Below are 21,169 nucleotides of genomic sequence, written 5' to 3'. Positions count from 1 at the left end.
TTAAACTCTGGATCTCTTCTCTGATAGCATTCGGACAATGCCACGGCGGATTTCCTTGGTCTTAATGCTGTACACAATGGGGTTGACAACGGGTGGGAAGAATAGGTAAGCATTGGCCATCATAGCATGCAGCAAAGGGGACACATGGTGACCAAAACGGTGCACCATTGACAAGCCAATCATAGGCACATAATAAGCAAGCACAGCACAGACATGTGAACCACATGTGTTCAGTGCCTTCTTACGCCCCTCCTTAGTGGCAATATTCAGTACAGTGTGGAGTATAAGCCCATAGGAGACCACAATGAGTAGCGAATCCAGCCCAAAAGTGGAGGTAACAATGAAAAGCCCATAGATATTATTGATAGAAATGTCCCCACAAGGTAGATGGATGAGGTTTGGGTGAAGGCAATAGGAATGGGAGAGGGCATTGTGACCACAGAAGGGCAGGCGCCGTAAGAGCATGGGCAATGGGGCCATGAGCATAATGCTTTTCAGCCCAATGACAGCTCCTGTGCCAAAGATGCGGGGCAGGGTTAGGATGGCTGTATAGCGCAGTGGGCTGTAGATGGCCACAAATCGGTCGACAGACATGGCCAGCAACACAGCTGACTCCATAATGGAGAAAGAATGGATGGAGAACATTTGGAGGAGACATGCATCAAAACTAATCTCAGTGGTTCCAAAAAGGAATATGCCTAGCACTGTAGGTAGAGTGGATGCAGAGACACCAACTTCTGCCAGTGCCAACATGGCAAGAAAGAGGTACATGGGCTGGTGTAGGGCAGCGTCTGTTCTGATGACATGAATAATGGTGCCATTCCCAAGGAAGATGATAATGTACATCAGGCTGAAGGGAATGGACATCCAGATGTGCTCTTCTTCCAGCCCTGGGATGCCAACCAGAATGAATGTTGTAGGTAAGAATTCCAGAGAGTTATTGGAGCTCTTCATGTTGAAATCTCATTCCATGAAATCAATGCTACCGTGAAAATTAGAAACAAAGTAGTGAGATAACATTATTATGGAGAAAGAACCCTGGATACTGGGGAAAGGGAAGAAGAAAACAAAGCTCACAGATACAGGTGGACAAATATCTCATACTTGATAACTGACAAGTGACCACCATCAGGAACTTCCCACCAGTAAGGGGATTGCAGTCTCCATCACAGAGAAGTTCAAAGCTGATATGATGCAGGAGGTCCCGCGGGGGTGAGGCCGAATGGAGTCCTAACAAAGCATGCCTGACTCCGGGGACGGTTCAGTGACGCAGATCCAAGTTTATTGTGTGAGTGCAGCAACATATATAACATTCCAGACCAATCAGAAGTTTACAACAGCCATAGGGCAACCAATAGTAGGAAAGATCAGGGTACTATGTAGGGGTTCCTGGGGGTCTTTTCAGGCGGGCGATGCCACTTCCTGGTGTGCTGAGGAAGCTTGTATAGGCGGAGCGTGCTCACGCCATTGCATCTGCCGCAGCACTGAGATAAATCTCCTGAGCTCTTCCCACACTGATAGAAAATTATTCCTCTAAATTGTAGTTCTCCTTGGATCTGCTAAGAAAGAAGTGGCTGCCTTGTCTTGGTGTGAGCATGCCTGACCCTAGAAAACTGCTGGGGAGACAGTCAGGTATAGTCAATCTCAGCATAAGTATATACTAATATCAGAAATAGGTGAACAGAGATATTACTGGTAAATACATAGATATAAGGCAAAGAGCACAGTGCATATAAAACAGCTAAATGTACTTGATAAATGAATATATATATCAAGACTGAGAAGTGGCAGTGGCTAGAGCCTGGAGCAAGCAACTAAAAAATTAAACTAGAAAAGAATGGAGAAGGCAGGTATCAAGTTTGGTAGATTTGTATGCAGACTTAACGTTAATGAAAAATTTATGTCATGATAATATCCAGTTTCTTGACTCACAGTTCTCAATGATAATCTACCTCATCCATTGGGACTTCTTTCTGGCTTAGACACACCTCTGAGCACACTGCAGTAACACTGGGAATGGACTGTCAAGTAATGTTCTGCTTGGCAGTAGAAGGCAACAGAGGGGAGAAAAAACACACAACTCCCCAAATTGGGTGTGTTTTAAACTGAGTACTGTCTGGGTGAGCACAAGAAGGCATTTTTCAACTCATTCAATGACCCACTGACCCCCTTCACTTCCCCCCACACACACACACACCACACACATCTGCTCACATGCACATGCACATTTTCCACACTTGCTAAAATCCTGTGTGCATTTTCTCTGATGTGAATTCTTCATTCAGCCCAGCTGCTGCTGCACTTATAGGGATGTCACTATCACAAGCCAGTTATTCAGTTCTTTGCTCTGCACATCTGTAACAATCAGCACTCCTTTATGCCATGTACCATACAGGATCCTGGCAACACAGAATTCTGGCCCTACTCAGAAAACTTCTCTGCAACTTAAATATATATATAATTTATTTCAGAGAGGAAGGGAGAGGGAGAGAGGTATAGAAACATCGATGATGATAGAGAATCATTGATTGGCTGCCTCCTGCGTGACCCTACTTGGGATTGAGCCTGAAACCCTGGCATGTCCCCTGACCTGGAATTGAACCGTGACCTCCTCTTTCATAGGTCAATGCTCAATCACTGAGCCGGGCTCTTTGCAACTTTTAACCACAGGCCAAACAACACATATTTTCCCACAAATATCCAAATACAGTAATCACATACCCTGAAGTCTTTGTAAGCTTGTTATAATTATTTTAAGTGTCACAAAAGACAAGTTTAGAATATAATAAGATGGACCTGGAGGGGAAAACCTAGCTTATTTTTAAAAGTCAGGAAAAGCTTTTCTCAGAAAGTGCTATTTTAGCCAACATCTGAGTAATCAGTAGAAATTTTGTAGGCAAAAATGGAGAGGTAGGGTGTAATATGGTGCAGAAAAAATTACCATGTCGGTGGGTATGTAAGATTGCACTATGACAAGGACTAAAACATGACATGGAGCAAATAAAAATGGCTGATGTACTAGAATTTTAAAACTTTTTGCATTACTTTTGCTTTCATGAAAATATGAGAGAAAAAAGTTTTTTTAAAAAGTTTATTGCTTGCAACTCTCATGGTCTGCTGCAACTTACCTCAGCAAATATAAACTTAGGGAAAATTGTGCTGTGGGCTGTGCTCAAATGTAGGGCTGGAAAATTCAGGGCCAAATTTTGAGCTTCAGAAATAATCATGCATGTTAGAACTTCTCATGGCTGAGGGACTTGAGGGACACCTCACTTCTAAAAGTCCAACATATCTCTCTTAACTCTTTAAATAGACTAAACATAGGTTTGCCTTGGGTTGAGTAGCTGTTATTTCTGCATGTGGCCTCACTGCCCCCTTGGTCCCATGCACTCGACTTCTTATACCAGTCAAGTGACCTGATGGTAAAAGGGACACATCTTGAGAGATGCATGAACGTGGGGTCTTCCCTACCCTGTTTTCAACTGTCTTCTCTGCCTCTCCATGCTCTTTTGTTGCATTTTCCATTTTCCTATTCTTCTTGTTTTATTGCATTCTTCCCCTTCTCTACCTCCAGAGTCTTCACAGCCAAACAGGGGCCAGGTCTCCTTTAAAAAGATCTTAGAAGGCAGTCATCTCCCGTGAGTTTAGTACTTGTACGAAGAGAGCATTTCAGGTTGGGAGAAGTTAAAATGAATCACTAGTCTGCAGCCAACAGTAATGGGACACACAACAAATCAGCAGAAAGAAGAGAATAAGGTGCAACGGACACTGCATCCCTGGACATGGATGGAATTGGGTGTTCTGTGCAGTACAACTTTGCCCACTTAAGCTTTGTGAAACTCCCTTTCTTTATTTTTAAGGATACAGCTGTTAATACCTTCCTCAGAGAGTGGCTCTATTTCATGTGAGCTTTTGGTAACCATTTAATATTAGTAACCCCCACTCTTTCTGTCTTTCTCTCTCAAGCATTCTCAGAAGGAATCAAAGACCAACTATCCCCAAGTTTCTGCTAATAATGATCTTTCCTTATCTTTGCCTCACTGACACTCAGACCATCTTTCTGAGGGAAAAAAGGACACAACTTACGGATGATCATATAGAGAAGATAGATGCATTGCTTAACTCACCTAAGATATTATGATGGCAGTCTATTTCTAGAATCCATAGTATTTTCTGATTTGTTCCTTTTGTTCTTTACCTGCAATCAAGTTTGAGAAAAGCTTCCTCTTGCTCTATCATACAGATTCAGGAAGCTAGGGAGCTGGCTACTGATTATAGAAAAGCCTAGAGAGCTAATTATGGAGTAGAGTTGGGACTCCTGGAAGCTGCTGGCAAGGCTGGGAAATTATAGCCTCAGACACTCACCATAAGCAGAGCTGACCTCTGAGCATCAAGTGGGAAGGGGGAAGTTCACTTCAGCAAGTCTCTGCCACAATGGCATTAACATCTCTCTGGTCCTGGGGCTGGAGTGCTTCTCCCTTCTTTGCAAACTGATTAGCTGTGGGGAGTGAAGGAATGGAAAGGTCCTTCTGTCTCCTGAGGAGCAATTATCCAGTTAACTATATCACCTCTTCTCAATGTCCAGGGGGCCTAAGGAAAACAGCAAGGGTATAGAGTCATTACCTCTGTGAAATGATTTATAGTAACAATCTTCATCTACTAGGAGAATAAAAGAATTGATATATGTAAATTGCTTTAAAAAGTGTTTAGCTCATATAAAGTTCACCATAAGTGTTGGCTAATACTATAATTATTATTATAGTAGATCAATTATATTATTATATACTAGAGGCCCAGTGCACAAATTCATACACCAGCGGGGTCTCTTGGCCTGGCCTGTGGGATCAGGCCGAAACTGCCTCTCTGACATCCCCTGAGGGGTCCCAGATTGCAAGAGGGCAGAGGCCAGGCCAAAGGACCCCACCAATGCACGAACGGGACTGAGGAGGGACGTGGGACTTTGGCCAGCTGGGGAGGGACCACAGGAGGGCTCTAGGGCATGTCCAGCTTGCTGATTGGCCGGACCCCAGCAGCAAGCTAACCTACTGGTCAGAGCATCTACCCCCTGGTGGTCAGTGCATATCATAGAGACTGGTCGGCTGGTTGACTGTCTGCCCTCTGGTGGTCATTGCATGTCATAACGAGCAGTTGAGCAGCCTTAGCATATCATTAATATATTATGCTTTGATTGGTTGAATGGATGACTGGACACTTAGCATATTAGGCTTTTATTATATAGGATTGATCTACTATAGTCTCAACTTTGAATTTTATGCCTTTTATAAACATGCATTTAACAAGTAATAAGCAGAGCACAACATTGTTGGTATCTAGAGTACATTAAGGGTGTTTAATATCAGGAGGTGACAGAATCCAAGGGTAAAACAATTGTGAGTAAAAGTTCCAGATTGGGTTGGGGGCAGATTGTTCATAAAAGCATGATAAATAGGCTTCCTAGTATAAGGTGACTAGAGAGAGCAGAAAGTGAACACTTGCAGAACCCAATGTTAAAGAGAATTTAAAATTGCTGAACTAATGAGTTTTGATTATTTGTAGATGGTTGTATTGTGTTGTTGTTGTGTTTTGCTTTGTCCTTTTTTTTTGGCCAATTTTCTGATTGACAAGAGAAAAAAAAAATCCACCATGACACATTTATAGGACTTTTAAAGTTTTTCTGAAAATATATTTTTTGTGCTGCTGGTTTAACAAGAGAAAGAGGGCTCTGTGTAATTTGTGAGGAGATGCTTTAAAAGGTTATGTGGATAGAATAGATTCAGATATATGTAAAGTCAAGAGTAGCTGAGAGACTTGGAAAAATGGAGGGATTTAGTGAGACATGATCATAATAAAGTCAAACAATACTAGGTGAACAAGACAATGAGGGATTTAGGAGATAAATATCTGTGAACATAAACTTGTCTATGGACATTAATAATGGAAGAGAAATACTCTGACTCATAACTAGATCCAGGATATGGTCACAAAGTGAGAGAGGACAAAGCAGAATTGAATTAAACTTCCTTGGAACAGAAGCTGTGATGTAAGACCATCAAATGAATGAAACATATGGACAGTGAGCTGAATTTGGAATGTTGACATATTTCCCCCCAGATGTCAGTACCCATTTTAAACATTAAGCAAAAATAGACACAAACAGGAGATTGTCACTTTCCATTATAATCTAGGATTGTGTTCTGGGGTATTGTTGGTCAAATTTTCCTTTATAAGTTTTCAGCATGTTTAGCACTCATTCTACATTTAATAATCACATCTCTCTTGACAAAGATATGAAAATTAGAGTTTTTGTTTATTATAATGTATTTGTAATTTATTGCTATTGTATTTATTATAACTGTGCTTATTGTAATTGTGTTTATCAACTATTTTTTTTAAATGGAGGCTTTACTTTTTCTGCAACAAAAAATAGGGATTAGATAATTCATATTTTAAGAAACACTGGCAATTTTGGAGTATCAAACATAGTATATATATGGCATTTCACAAGAAGTGCTTCCATAATAAATGGAAAACTACAAAATCTCAATACCCCACATATGTAAGCACGCACAACACACATTTTATTCTATCATAAATGCATGTGCACTATGAATATAAAATTTAATTTTACATAAATTTTATGCATTTTAAAATAATCATGTAGTCATGCTTTTTCCCCCTAGTTTAGTAAAAATAATACCTATCATGTTTTAAGATAGAAGGTTCTTTAGGGGAAAATGTTGTTTCATTTTTATTGTGTGTTTTTTAAGTCTTAGTTGTTTTACTTTTTGACACAATGAAAATGTCAGCAGTGGGACTACAGTGAGATATCCCACTCTCTTAGAAAGGGAAACTGGGTCTTTCATAAGATTGGGCCCGTGGACTTAATGTGAGATAGTTCAAAGGAAAAAAACACCTGAAACTAAAAAAGCAACCCCCCCAAAAAATTAATTTCTAGCCATGTCACATTTTTTGTTTAGTAGATTATTCCTGCACATGAAAAACTTATGAATTTTTTATTGTATTTCAGAAATTTGTGTTAGTATAAATCCCCCCACCTCCAATTTCTTAAAACACTTTAAACCTATTTTGGCAAGTCATTAACATTTTGCATGAGTGTTTCTTATAATGTAAAGTATGTCTTTAAAAGCCCACAAATTTAGGTTCGTTCTTGGAGGACAGAGAAATCTGCCATTTCAACTTAGATCGATAAAATGATGAAGTTATATAGATGTCATCACTGTCAATTATTTCTGCATCAGCAGAATTATAAAAGAAGGTTAGAGTAGCTCATTCTTCTCCCCCTTAGAGCACACGCTCAGATGTGGGTCAAGAGTATCTAAAGAACTCCTAGAAGAAATACATATATATCTACTGATCTTAGTATGCTGAAGAGAAAGTTATCTGGCACAGTGAGTAATTTGGGAAAATTGTCTTTATCTCAGTGAGTGTATTATTCTTAAACAATATGAATAAAGTGAGAATTATTTTGCTTCCTTTGTTCACTAGCACAGACTCCTCCAAAAGAGCTATTATTGTTATCAATTTACCATGTGTTTTGATACACATAAACTAATTGAATTTTTTTGTGATTAAATTATTTTACAAAAAGTTTTGTGTGTGTGTGTGTGTGTGTGTGTGTGTGTGTGTGTGTACATATAAAATTTGCTATTTCTTGCTTAAGTCTTGAGCACCTATCATCTGGGACTTTTTTTTTTTTAACTGCACAATATTCCATAATATGAACAAATCCTAACTCATTTAACTATTTACCTTTCAATGGCCACTTTCTTTTTAAAATTTTATTTCAAACATCACTGTTATAAAAATTATTATTCAAGTCTCTATATTCATGAACAAACATTCAGAGCATGAATCTAGGGAAGTGCTAAAAATTAGAATTTCTGCATTAAAAAGCATGTGTATTTTGAGTTGACACATACAACAAAATAGCTGACAAAATACTATACAATTCGAATTTAGGTTACAACACATAGAGCATAAAAATGTGCATTCTCTACACACTTATCAAGCTTTCTAACTTGGACAAGGTGATGTGCACTCTGTCCTTCTCTAGACCTCCTCTGGTGAGGAAAATAACTGGTTTTAGGGTAATCATCTCGTCACCACTGACCGCCTTATTATTTTCTTTGGAGAAAGAGTTGGGTTAGTCCCTGGCGAATCTGCTTGGTTTTAACACTATAGATGATGGGATTGAGCACAGGAGGTACCAGAAGATAGACATTGGCCAGGAATAGACGGACAGCAGGCGCAGCGTGCTTCATGAAGCGGTGCACCAGAGCCACGCTGATCATGGGCACATAGTACACAAGGACTGCACAGATATGTGATACACATGTGTTCAGGGCCTTCCGCCGTCCCTCCCCAGAGGTAATGCCCAGCACTGTGTGGAGGATCAGCACATAAGAGATCACGATGAGCAGTGAGTCGAGACCAAAAGTGGAAGTAACAATGCAGAGCCCCAGGATGCTATTGGGCCGAGTGTTCCCACAGGGCAGCTGGATTAGATCTGAGTGAAGACAATAGGAGTGGGAGAGGACATTGTGGCCACAGAAGGGCAGACGCTTCAGGAGGAAGGGTAGTGGGAACATGAGCATCACACTCTTCAGTCCAAGTGCAACGCCAGTACCAACAATACGGGGCGGAGTCAGGATAGCAGTGTACCGCAATGGGTTGTAGATGGCCACGAAGCGGTCCACAGACATGAGCAGCAGAACTCCTGATTCCATGATGGAAAATGAATGTATGGAGAACATCTGTAAAAGGCAGGCTTCAAAGTAAATCTCACTGGCACCAAAAAGGAAGATGCCCAGCACAGTGGGCAGTGTAGAAACAGAGACACCAAGCTCTGCAAAGGCCAGCATAGCAAGAAATAGGTACATCGGCTGGTGCAGAGAGGTGTTTTTCTGGATCACTGTCAGAATCAGGCTATTGCCCACAAGGGCCACAGCATATGTCGAGCAGAATGGGAAGATAAACCAAGGGTACAGGGCCTCCAAACCAGGAAGGCCAGTCAGCAGAAAATATTCTGGGGTAAATTGACTTCTGTTGAACATTTTCCTATGTCTGGAGTTTGGGGATGTTGATCTAGGCAGGTGCCAGGGATGCAACCTAGAATGAGACACACAAAGCTTATTGGAGGCTGAGAAGGACCCACCAATTCCCCTGTTTACTACTATCTACAACTTATAACCTTCCTCCCATTCATGACCTGTTCATTTGGTCTTTAATATTAAATAGAAATGTGGAATCATGACTTGTAAAAAGGTATATTTCCAGAATAAGGGAATCTGGCAGAATAGTTCATCTTTTATAATTCAAACTAATCCCTGTACTGATTTCACTGTGTCTATTTGGTAGAAACTGAATGTTTCTCATGTCTCTATGAAGAGATGGTATTTTTTAGTTTAAAGAAGACACTGACGTAAAGAAAGCTGTAATCTATCAGACATTCCATAAGTCCCCTGGTAAAGCATGTTGGGTTTTAAGTAACTGATGGGCACAAAGGTTAAGAATAAAATTCAAAGTTAGCATAGAATTTCTCAGGAGATAAAGATTCTAAACACCATCCCTGCCACTCCAAGTAAGATCAAAGGTTGCTCTCCATTGGAGACACAGAATTATAAAGTTTTACCTGGACAAACCATCTTAAAATGGACTTAATTATCTATGTTCATTCTACAACTTTCTGGATGATCAGTTTGGTTTTTACATATGGTGGAGTGCGGAAGCGTAGTGTAGAAAAAATGCCAGTGTCATAAAAGTTAATGAAAATAAGTATCTTGCCCACTGGAATTTTTATTAATGGAAAGAAGTATTCTGCCCATTTGAAAATGTCTGTCTTGCCCTAACCAGTTTGGCTCAGTGGATAGAGCGACGGCCTGTGGACTGAGGGGTCCCAGGTTCGATTCTGGTCAAGGGCATGTACCTTGGTTGCAGGCACATCCCCAGTGGGGTATGTGCAGGAGGCAGCTGATCGATGTTTCTCTCTCATCGATGTTTGTAACTCTCTATCCCTCTCCCTTCCTCTCTGGAAAAAAATCAATAAAAATATCTTTAAAAAAAAAAGAGAGAAAATGTCTGTCTTGTCAATCCACATGTTTCAGTGTGGTTAATCCAAGCTTACTGAGGGCATGAGTACAAAGGCAAGAGTCCTAGAGTATGGTTCTTCAGACCATATTTCTGAAACTGCAGAAATAATGACAAAAATTTTTATCTAGGATGCCCCACCTCAGTATTGATGATGCCTTCTGAAACCCTGCCTGGAAAGGCAACCCTAATCTTTTTATATAATCTAAGAAAAATATATCGAGAAGAAGAGACATCTGCACACCAAGAAGATGCATCTATGAAGGAACCTTTATACATCATGATGGAAGGTCAATCAAATTCTCTGCATTAGAAAAAATGTGAGAGAGGAAAAAAAATCTCCCACTTATTAGATAAAGAGAGCAGATCTTATTCAACATTTGAAACAAAACACATAATCTAGGAGAAAATGTATTAGAGATGAGGAAGCTGGAGGTACTGGAAGGTGGGATTATAGCTGAATCTGAAAACATGATTTTAAACACTTGATTGCTAATTTCTATTGGGTATTCTTTGAGCTTGATTTTTATATTTGTAAAATAAATATAATATAATATCATGATATTAATAATATAATTATATTATATATTATAAATATAATAATGTTTACAAATAGTCTTATAAACTCTGCAGTAATCACCAGCTATAAGAAAGTATTATTGGTCTTTGTGGGAGATATTAGGTCTTCAGTGAAGACCCACTTCTCGCTGAGGGATGAACATTAGTGATAGCAGAAGGGCTCCTTGATAAGGAACCATATGCGATGCTGATATTCTGAGCCTTATCTCCTTTCTAATTTATATTTGGGGTATTTTTTACTTTCAATCAACCCTTCTATGTTTCAATTCAGCATATCAATAGTCTAAGCCATTTACTACCTGTTTTTCGTGCTTAAGATTTTAATAGATCTTTAGCAGTATCCTTGGGTTACTTAATGTGCACTATTCATATATAAGTATGTACCTTATTTATTGATCCAGGATTTCATATTATGAATTTTGGAATTTCAGATCACTGTGCATGAATGATAGGACTGCAGACTCTGGGGTCAGATTGCCACAGTTGGAATCATGGCTCAGTTACTTTCAGTCTTGTTCTTCATTTTTCCATCTGTAAAGCAGAGATGACTCTTAACATGTAGCTCCATAGCCTTATTTTGAGGTTTAAACAAGTTAATGTGTGTATGGAGCAGGTAGCAAACAATATATTTTCAATATATTATAATATTGGTGAAATAATAAAAGTGATAACAAATGAATCATCAATATAAGTCAGGCATTTCGTTTTTATCTAATTATTTTTCATTCAGACTTTTCTCTCCCATCCTTATAGATAATATTCACCTTTTTGCAATTAAGCCATTTTTAATTGCTTAAAAATTTATAATTTGAAGATACCAAGTTTGCATTTTTTTAAAAAAATATTGAGCCATTACAAGTATCTGGAATGTTTCTAAGAAGTCATTTGACCCTATTTCTGATTCATGAGGGACACTGAATCACACATATTTAAAAGTCTGCTGTTTTCCACAAGTTCTTCTGATCATTAAAAACATCATTTTCACAGGAAATTAGTCATTGTGTAAAACTCTCAGTACTGAGTATCACCTGGCATGTAAATGAAAGCTGGTGAAGTTTGAGAGAGAACATGTCTGTCCATGAGGCAAGCTGTGGGAGAGAAAAGTGGTCTAGGATCAAGCCTAAACTTTGCATTTGTCATCTTCATGATCTATTGATTAGTGTGTTAATTTTGCAAACACCATGAAAAAAGTGAAGAAAATTGATTCTAAAATACATACATCTCTTGGCACTGCAAAATGGTCTGGTGGAGAGGAAATTAGTAGCATGTGAACATCATCCTTTGGTTTGAATTAATAAGGGGCAGTAATTTTGTTCCCTGTACTACTGATAAGATGAAAAAAATCTTCTTTATAATCCATACCCGTAACCTCTTTAAATGGCACACTTCTTAATGTCTATTAAACTCCAAGAAGGTTTAGTACCTTAACTTGAGTCCTTTATAATTTCTGACACACCCTAACTTGCCTTTTTCCTCCTGGTCATTCCTGTGCTATGTTTTTATCATTGTTTGCTTCGGTATTTTTTTCCTTTGCTTTCATAAACACGTTGGCATTTGAAATTACATTCTGAAACAAATACAATGTCCACCATTGTTTTATAACATCTGGTTCAGATGTAAACTCTGTGATGTCTTTGCTCACTCATAGTTACTTTCTATAATAGCCTCTCACAGTACTTCCCCTTATTCTAGCTGTTTGTTACTTTTCTCAGCTCTCTGCAAGCTCCTCCAAAGAAGAGCTGGATCCTATATTTTAAGTATAACACGAGGGATTAATAAATAGGAACGGAGGAAGGGGTCAGGAGTGACAGAAAGAAGGTGGGCTCTAATATATAGTGTTATTATTATAGGCTGGGCATTTGAGGAGGAATTTACCTGCACCTGTCTTCTTTAATCAAACAAGAGCTTCCTTGAGGACAGAAAAATAATGTAAATCCTTTTTATTCATTTACATAAGGAGCTGTTATTGTAGGAAACTGGGATTGCTTCTAATGGATAAGATGTGAGAGATAAGTGGGCAATGTAAGAAGTTAAATTCTGATGAGAAAAGAAAATGCATTGATTTAGTACTATGTATCAGGCACTCTGAAAGGGTGCCATGTGCATGTATCATTGTACATGTCATCTTATATATCCTTAAAATACTCAAAATGACCTGATCATTCCCATTTGACAACTTGGGAGAGTGAGAAATTGACACCCCAAATGGCATGCAAAGTCCAGTGGCAACTCAAAGTTAGGAGAGAAAGGAAGCCTGAACAGAAGCCATGCTGGGCTAGCCAGAGAGAGAAATGAGGGACAAGTGAAGAGCATAGGTCATCGAGGAGTTGGGTTTAAAAGTGATGAGGTCCTAGAGATAATATAGCCCCCATCATGGGATGAAGGGGACAAGACTTACCGGTATAGAAGGCAAAGGAGAGAAAGGTAAATAGGCCTATGAAATGAAGATAAATTTTAAAACTAAATTAAATATCCAGTTTAATAAGAACTGGATTTGGGGACAAACTGATGGTTTCCCTGCCCCAGGTTTCCTGAATGAATAGAGGGAATGAGTAAAACAGACCAAGTGTTCCTCTGCCACAGTAAGCCTTTCTGGACAGAAGTCTATGTCCTCAGGGAGGAGTCTTTAATGACAAGAGAAGGAGAAAATCAAAAGTGTGCTGGAAATGAGCTGCATCTCAGAACAAAAGCCCCTGGTTCACTCACCTGAACAATTTCCCAACCTCCTGGTCCCATAGACTGAACTCTGGGCAAGCTCCACTTCACCTCTATGAAAACCCACCTGCCAGTATTTGGTCCTGGTCTCCAGCTTGTCACCTGAAGGTAGGAGTTGACTTGTCTTGTTATTTATCATGACTCCAGAACTAGCCCCTTCCTCCCTCCAATTTTGATGATTAGTCTCCTGAGAAACACAAGCAAACCAGCCCCAGAAAAACATGCTGCCTCTGGGCCTGCAGGAATAAATGGGACAAGAACAGATCCCAGGAGATGCTCTTTGTGAAACCATAAGTCAAATTCTGAAAAAAACGTAGAACAAGATGACACATGTACATTAGTATGTATATGTCTGTGTATCTTTTATGTGCATAAACAAGTATGTAAATATATGCAGTTGTACACATAACACATGCATACGCATACATGTGTGTGCAGGTAAATGCAGAACCAGGCTTCTTTATGTAGAATTTTGTTCGCAAGTTTGCATGAATGTATGAGCATGCATATCTTCCCACAAATACATTTACCATTAAATGTATATTCATGTAGATGGTGATATGACAGGGTAATGTCCTTGAGTTGCTAACCTAAGGAAAGAATTCCTGGATCTGAGTAAAAGGTGCAATCCATATCTGTATATGTTCATGCTCATACTATTTTTATCTATACATATATGTATTTGTATAATATTATATGTTTGAAGATCCTTCTAAAATACTCTGATGACAGTGTTATCTCCTAAACTTATTGGTCCGGGACATTTCTGTGTCCTATGGACTCAGACAGAAATTGCTTTGTGCTGTAACTGAGAAAGTGCGACCCTTTGAATCTGGACCTTTTACTCAAATCTCAATGTCCTTTTCTTAGGTTAGTGACTCAAGGGCATATTTCTGTCATATCACCTCAATATCAATATTTGAGATTTGACACATTCCAAATCTCAATATTCCTTATTGTGGTTATAATCTAGATTTATGTTTCTCCTGACTAAGTTTTTCCTGATGTTTGGGCTCTGAGAAAGCAGGGACCTCATTCGCTGTGTCACCACAGCTCAGAGTGTGGGTCATGTTGCACCCTGCATTGACTTTTCCTGAATTACCCACAGAACTTAAAGTCAAGGCATCTGATTTCACTGACTTTTCTTCTCTTTAATTTTACTTGTTCATCATGAATGTGTAAATGGCCTCTAAACTTGTTTTCTCTCCTTAAAAAATCAGAATAATTGTACTTGCTTCAAAGGGCAAATAACTTAATGAGAGAACTTAATTAGACAAAATTTTTAAAATAGTAGCCACTCAAAATATTATCCAGATGTACTTCTTCATCACAAACAGAATCCCACTGCCAAATAAATCATTTTCAGTTTCCTTTAATATTAACCCTTGGTCTTTAACTCTTGCATTTGTCCCTGGAAACCACCTTTGATTTTTTTTTTTGGATGTGTCACTGACTGCATCAGTCTAGTCCCAACTGCGTTCTCCATAGATGGTGATCTTGCCCAGGCTCCCTTGAGGTAGAATCTCCATATCCAGACCAGCCAGGTTTTTGCAGCCAAGAGTTGCCACGGCAAGTCTCTCATTTTTAGCTTCTCAATTGCTCCTGTGTTCTGAATTATCACTAAGAAATTAAAAGTCTAACTCTGTAGGACGCTCATGGCAATGTCCTTGATCATGTCGCATTCTAAAGGCTCATGAGTAGGATCCCTAACCTAGTCTGGTTGCCATGGAAATGTCCCTGTATTTCAGCTACCTAGATTCATTTAAGTTAGGGAAGAATCATAGTTCTCATTGCCTTTATTTCTGTGTGTCATTTATGTAAAGGTGATAACTTAGCAACTACATCAAATGAGGAAGTCCTTTGGCAAAATTAAATACGTGCTCTCAGCACTCAGGTTTTCCAACACATGTTTAGAGGTAAGGTTTCCTGTTCCCCTGAGAAAGATCCCATTCTATTTTCCCTGAAATTAAACAGTGATTAAGTGGTCTCTGTTTAATAACAGCTTATATGTGTGCAACATTTATGCTTTAGCTGCAGCTTAGAGTCCTGTCCTGAGTACATCTTCCTACTTTATGTAAACAAGAATTAGAACACATGTTTTATAAATGGAAATCAAAAGAGGATAATAATGTCATGGATGAAAGACTAGGTTAAGAGCTGAAGCAAACATTTCATAATAGCAAGTTCTTTGAACTTATTTTAGTTCTCTGGCTGCTTTCCAATCATCATATTTCAGGGGCTTAGCTGTTATTTCCATTTTCTTAACAATGCTTATTTAAGTGACAGTTCTTAAAAATATTTGCCAATGCTATTAAGGTGTTTTGTGCTTTGTGGATATCCTGATTTTGTGGATAAAGAACCTGGGTCTTAGGATTAGCCAATTTAAAACCATGCTATCTTATTCTGACAATGGTAATAAAAATTATAATTAAACTATTAATGTATTGCCATTGCAATTAATTACATGTTGAAATAAAAATTGAAGCAATTAACAATATTGGGTTATGTTATTCTGGTCTCAAGAGTCTCTATTTTCGTAAGCTGTGACGCCCTGCATTCACTGGTCTAGCTCTCTAATCTTGGGGGCAGCATTAGGTCCTCTTTTATGGTTATTGGAAGAGTTGTTCATTTTCTTCAGTCTGTCCAGTTACTTACTTGTTAGAGTGAAGTGACAACTTTCAAGCTCTTTACATGTGAAATAAAAACCAGAAACCCTCTCTTCCTTTGTAAATACTGTCCTCACATGGGTTTGAAGACCTAATATTCTTATTCCATTCTTTTTATTTCATCCACCTCTACTCTAATCTTCTTGGCTAAATTTCCCTCTTCTAACTGAACTGTAAATTCTACGGTCTTTTAGCACTCTGTTCAGGAGCATCTCATCTTTTTTTTACTTACTTTCCCTACATGCTATTTCCATTTTCATGAATTTAAATACCAGCTATATGCTGATGACTCACAAAGTTACATTTCTAAGCTCAAAACTTAACCATTAGAGAACTTTGCCCTTCAAGAGCAAGCCATATTGAATCACCATTTCCAAGGGCAACTTTTCATAGTTCAACTAATATCCATGGGAGGTGTAAAATTCTGACAGGTGGCAGTGTAATGAAGATCACCTTCATATGTGGCCCCAAAGTTTGGCTTATTTTCTATGGATCTGCTGGTCAACATGTGAAATGCAGTTTTAATTCCACTTTATAGACTAGATCCTGTGCTGAGCACAAAAAAATCACAATGGAAAGCAAGATAGTGATTCCTGCCCTCATGAAGCTAATGGTCCAGTGAGCACAAAAAGCACAAATCAAGCAATTGTGATCCATTTTGCTAAAGACTTTAATAGGAGAATAATAGCACACACAAGGAACTACAGTAGGCAGATCTAAAATCATCTTGGAATCAATAAGCCATTTTAGCGTTAAATTTTTTAAGTGATTTTTAATTTATTGATTAGAGAGAGAGAAAAAAATCAATTTGTTGTTCTGCTTATTTATGTATTCATTGGTTGCTCTTTATATATGCCCAGAGATCAAACCCACAACCTTGGCATATCTGGACAACATTCTAACCAACTGAGCTACCAGGCCAGGGCTAGCTAAAATTTTTAAATTAAATTTATTGGAGTAACATTGGTTAATAAAACCATACACATTTCAAGTGTACAACTTACTAAAACATTATCTGCATACTTTATTGTGTACTCATCAACCAGGCCTAAAATATGATATTCTTTCTATTTGTAGGCATTGAGGCCCATCCTGCCCTTCAATGGTCTGCTTAGAACTGGTGAGCAAAGATAAGCTACAAACTGCATTTCTCATAATCCTCTTCCTAGTAAGTTTTATCCGTGGGAAGCATTGGCAGAGATCAGAAAGTTGAGGGAACGGAGAAGTTTCTTATTTTGTGCTCTGTCAGGAATTTTTTTAAAAATTCTATTGAATTTATTGGAGTGGCATTGATTAAAAAAATTATCTAGGTTTCAGGTGTACAATTCTATAATAAACCATCTGTATATTGTATTGTGTGTTCATCACTCCAAGTCAAATCTGCTTCCATCACCATTTATCCCCCTTTTACCTTCTTCTACCTTTCCCCACCCCCCTTTTAATCACCACACTGTTGTCTGTGTCTATGAGTTATTAATACTTTGCTTAATACCTTCACCTTTTTCACCCAGCCTGTCCCTGTCTCTCCCCACCCTCACCTCCTGATAGCTGTCAGCTTTGCTCTCGATGAGTCTGTTTCTATTTTGCTTGTTAGTTAATTTTGTTCATTAGATTCCACATATGAGTCAAATACTATGGTACTTGTTTTTCTCTGACTGATTTATTTCACTTAGCATAATGTTCTCTAGGTCCATCTATGCTGTCACAAAGGGCAAAATTTCCTCCTTTTTTATGGCCTAGCAGTGTTCCATTGTGTAAATTTGCCATAGCTTTCTTATCTGCTCATCTACTGATGTGCATTTGGGCTGTCAGGAAGTTTGATGACTGTAAATCACCTGTGATTGCAGTGAAATCATGAATCCAAAGCACTCCTGCAGCTCAGTGTTCTTGGTATCAATGGTATCTCTAGTAGTTTAACATCAGGTTCAAGTTTATGGGTTACCGCAGGGTGAAAGCAGCTTTTCCATATCTGCACAATACCCTTCTTTTCTTTGTATTCTTCCAACAGTCCCCCATTTCTCCCTTTTGACACCTTCCTAAAATTTTGTAAATATTGATTCTCTTGAATCTCTTTTGTATGAAATACTCAGTGTTGTCTTCCACACTGAACTCTGACTGAAACACATAAACAGGGAATAATTATACAAAGAAAGGGAAGGGTTTACCTAGAAGAAATATTTAGGCAAAGTATTAGAGATAAGAATTATTATTATTTTTTATTTCCAGGAATAATATTCTAGTATTTGGGGGCATAGATGAGACTGGTAAAAATTCACTAGGAAAGTATTGGCATTCCAAAGTCTAATTCACTACTGCCTAACAAATGGCAATCAAAGTATTTCATAGCTTATCACTGAAAAAACTAAAGCCATCAAATGAGAACTTTTCAGCTTCTTGTTCTGCTACCAATACATTTATATGGCAGTGCTACCCTGCCACTTTTTTTTTTCTGGGAGAGATGATATTACTTGTCCTATCCAAAGACTTACCTACCATCTGTTTTATAGAGATTTGCAACATGGCTTCTTTTGTGGATCTTGATTCACCAAATTCTCCTACTCTTTTCTCTATTTTTCTAGTCTTCTACATTTACTTTTTGTTTATCAGCATGTAAACACTCTTATATTTATCTCATTAATTTTTTTGTGATCATATTACTCACCTTCTCTCATCCTATACATTTTTCTTCATTTTAAATCTAAGATTTTTAGATGGATGTTTTATGTTTGTAATTATTATTATTTTTTAAATCCTCACTTGAGGATATGTTTTTATTGATGAGAGAGAGAGAGAGAGAGAGAGAGAGAGAGAGAGAGAGAGACATTGATGTGAGAGAAAAAATGATCGGATACCTCCCGTATGCTGCCCACAGCCTAGGTATATGCCCTGACCAGTAATCAAATCTTCAACCTTTTGGTGTATAGGATGATGCTCCAGCCAACTGAGTTACCCAGCCAAGGCTGTAATTATTATTTTTAAATACACATTAAGATTAGTGAAGATAGGGAAGAATAAATGTGGATAACAGAAGTCAAATATATTTGTACAATTGGAAAATTTAAGAAAAGTTTGAAAAAATATTGCAGGTTCTCAGGACAAGGGGGGGGGGTAGAAAAACAACATTGCCAAGTTATTCTTAGATCTACAATGAAGTAATCTTTGATGGATTGATATAATAAAAATATTATATTGTAAGAAATGTGGTAAACTCATTAGTTAATCCAAAGAATGTAAATTGAGAATTCAATTTTTCACATTTTTACAGTAATTTATCCATAATTAAATTATTATAGAATTAGAGTTCTAACATATTAGTAGAGGAGAAAATACAAAAATCATGATGAACATACAAATGTTTATGTAAAAAAATAATCATTTTTCAATACAAGGAAGTAGTGACTATATATTTATAAGTATACAGTATACATAAGTAGTAGTAAGCATCAACTTTATTTGATTTTTACATTATAGTTAATCTATAATGCACAATTGATTGATCAAACTAAAAGTAGGTAAACAGAAATTGCTTTTTTTTTGTTGGAGGGCTCTAAAAAGAACCTTGAAGACATTCCTTATTTTGAACAACATGGTACATCCCAATGTCTCATTGTATCTTTCCCAGTGAAACTGCCTTGAGAATGGCCCTGCGGATTTGCTGGGTCTTGATGCTATAGATAACTGGGTTCATTAAGGGTGGGAAAAGCACAGAGACAGTGCCCATGAGGATGTGCACCAAGGGTGAGGTGTGATGCCCAAATCTGTGCACAATGGACAGGCCTAGCATAGGCACATAGAAGCAGAGCACAGCCAAGATGTGGGAGACACAGGTGTTGAGGGCCTTAAACCTCTCCCTTGTGGAGGCGATGGCTAACACGGTGTAGAGGATGATAGTGTATGAGAGCAAGATGAAAAGGACATCAGAGCCCATGGCCAGCATGATCATGCACAATCCATAGAGTCTGTTGAAATGTGTGTCAGAGCAGGCCAGGCGGATCATGTCCTGATGAAGACAGTAAGCATGGGACAGTGCCCCACGGCGACAGTAGTTAAAGTTCAATAGGTGCAATGAAGGTGCAGCAGTGATGGTGGCACTCCGCATAGCCAGCACAACCCCAGCCAATGCCACACGGGGACCAGTAAGCACAGATGCATAACGCAGTGGGAATCGGATGGCCACCAGGCGGTCCAGAGCCATAACAAAGAGCACAGCTGACTCCATGAAGGAGAAGGAGTGTAGGAAGTGCTGCTGCAGGACACAGGGCACCAGGCCCACCTTCCGGGCATCAAACCACAGCACACCCAGCACTGAGGGCAGCGTGGACATGCACAGACCCAAGTCTGTCACAGCCAGGATGGCCAGAAAGTAGTACATGGGCTGGTGGAGAGAACGGTCAGTTCGAACCAGATGCAAGATGGTGGAGTTACCCAAGAGGGCCATGAGGTATCCTACAAAAATGGGCAGTGAGATCCAATGGTGAGCCCATTCCAGGCCTGGGAAGCCTGTCAGCAGGAATGTGGAGAAGCTCAAGTTGGCACTTGATACGGTGGACATCTTCATTCTCTAGAGGCCTATTCACTCTGACAAAGGTGTCAGTATGATTGAAAATTACCAGGCCAGTAAGCATGAACCACCCTCTCTCATTAGATACTAGTCCCCTGCTGGCTGGTCTCCTCTCTCTGCACACTCTAGAACTCAGTGACCTCTCAATGAACAACTGCCTTAACAAGCAGCTTGTTCTTTCCCAATTTCCCCCCTTTAACTCATTCCCATCTCATATTTTTCTTACCTCAATGACATTAATCCTCAACAAAGGTTTTCTCTACTCTTATTCTTGATCAGCTAGTGAAAGAGGGGTGTGTGTGTTTTTCCCTTAGAAAAAGTCTTTGTAATTCAACTTGAACAGAATGTGCATATTCTCAAAAATTCTGTTACCCCCTGCCTTTTTTGTATCTCTTCAAGCATTTCTTGTAAGAAAACCTATCTTTAATTTTTCTAAGCAAACTGAGGTTACGTGTTCAGAGTTGCCTCATCCAATCCACTTTATCTCCTTATTGAAGCTATGCGATCCTCTACACATGTTCATGCTTCTCTTCCAACTCAA

General features: G+C 38.7%; 3 protein-coding genes across 3 annotated transcripts; all 3 read right to left on the bottom strand.

Moving 5' to 3' along the window:
* Positions 1-954, bottom strand: LOC102438736 (olfactory receptor 51J1-like). Its single transcript, XM_006094628.2, is given in 3 exon segments — positions 1-393; positions 395-651; positions 654-954. Coding segments are annotated over 3 exon segments (951 nt in total).
* Positions 955-8,138: 7,184 nt separating this feature from the next.
* Positions 8,139-9,074, bottom strand: LOC102433475 (olfactory receptor 51I2-like). Its single transcript, XM_006094547.3, has one exon. The coding sequence runs from the start codon at positions 9,072-9,074 to the stop codon at positions 8,139-8,141; it is 936 nt and encodes a 311-aa protein (XP_006094609.1).
* Positions 9,075-19,671: 10,597 nt separating this feature from the next.
* On the bottom strand, positions 19,672-20,625 carry LOC102433165 (olfactory receptor 51L1-like). The gene has a single exon (XM_006094546.1). It carries the CDS (start codon positions 20,623-20,625, stop codon positions 19,672-19,674), a length of 954 nt encoding a protein of 317 aa, XP_006094608.1.
* Between the last annotated feature and the right edge of the window lie 544 nt (positions 20,626-21,169).

Source organism: Myotis lucifugus, unplaced genomic scaffold (genome assembly GCF_000147115.1).
Source record: "Myotis lucifugus unplaced genomic scaffold, Myoluc2.0 scaffold_138, whole genome shotgun sequence".
NCBI lineage: Eukaryota > Metazoa > Chordata > Mammalia > Chiroptera > Vespertilionidae > Myotis > Myotis lucifugus.
Note: the sequence above shows the minus strand (reverse complement) of the source record. Positions and strands in the feature narration are given on the sequence as shown.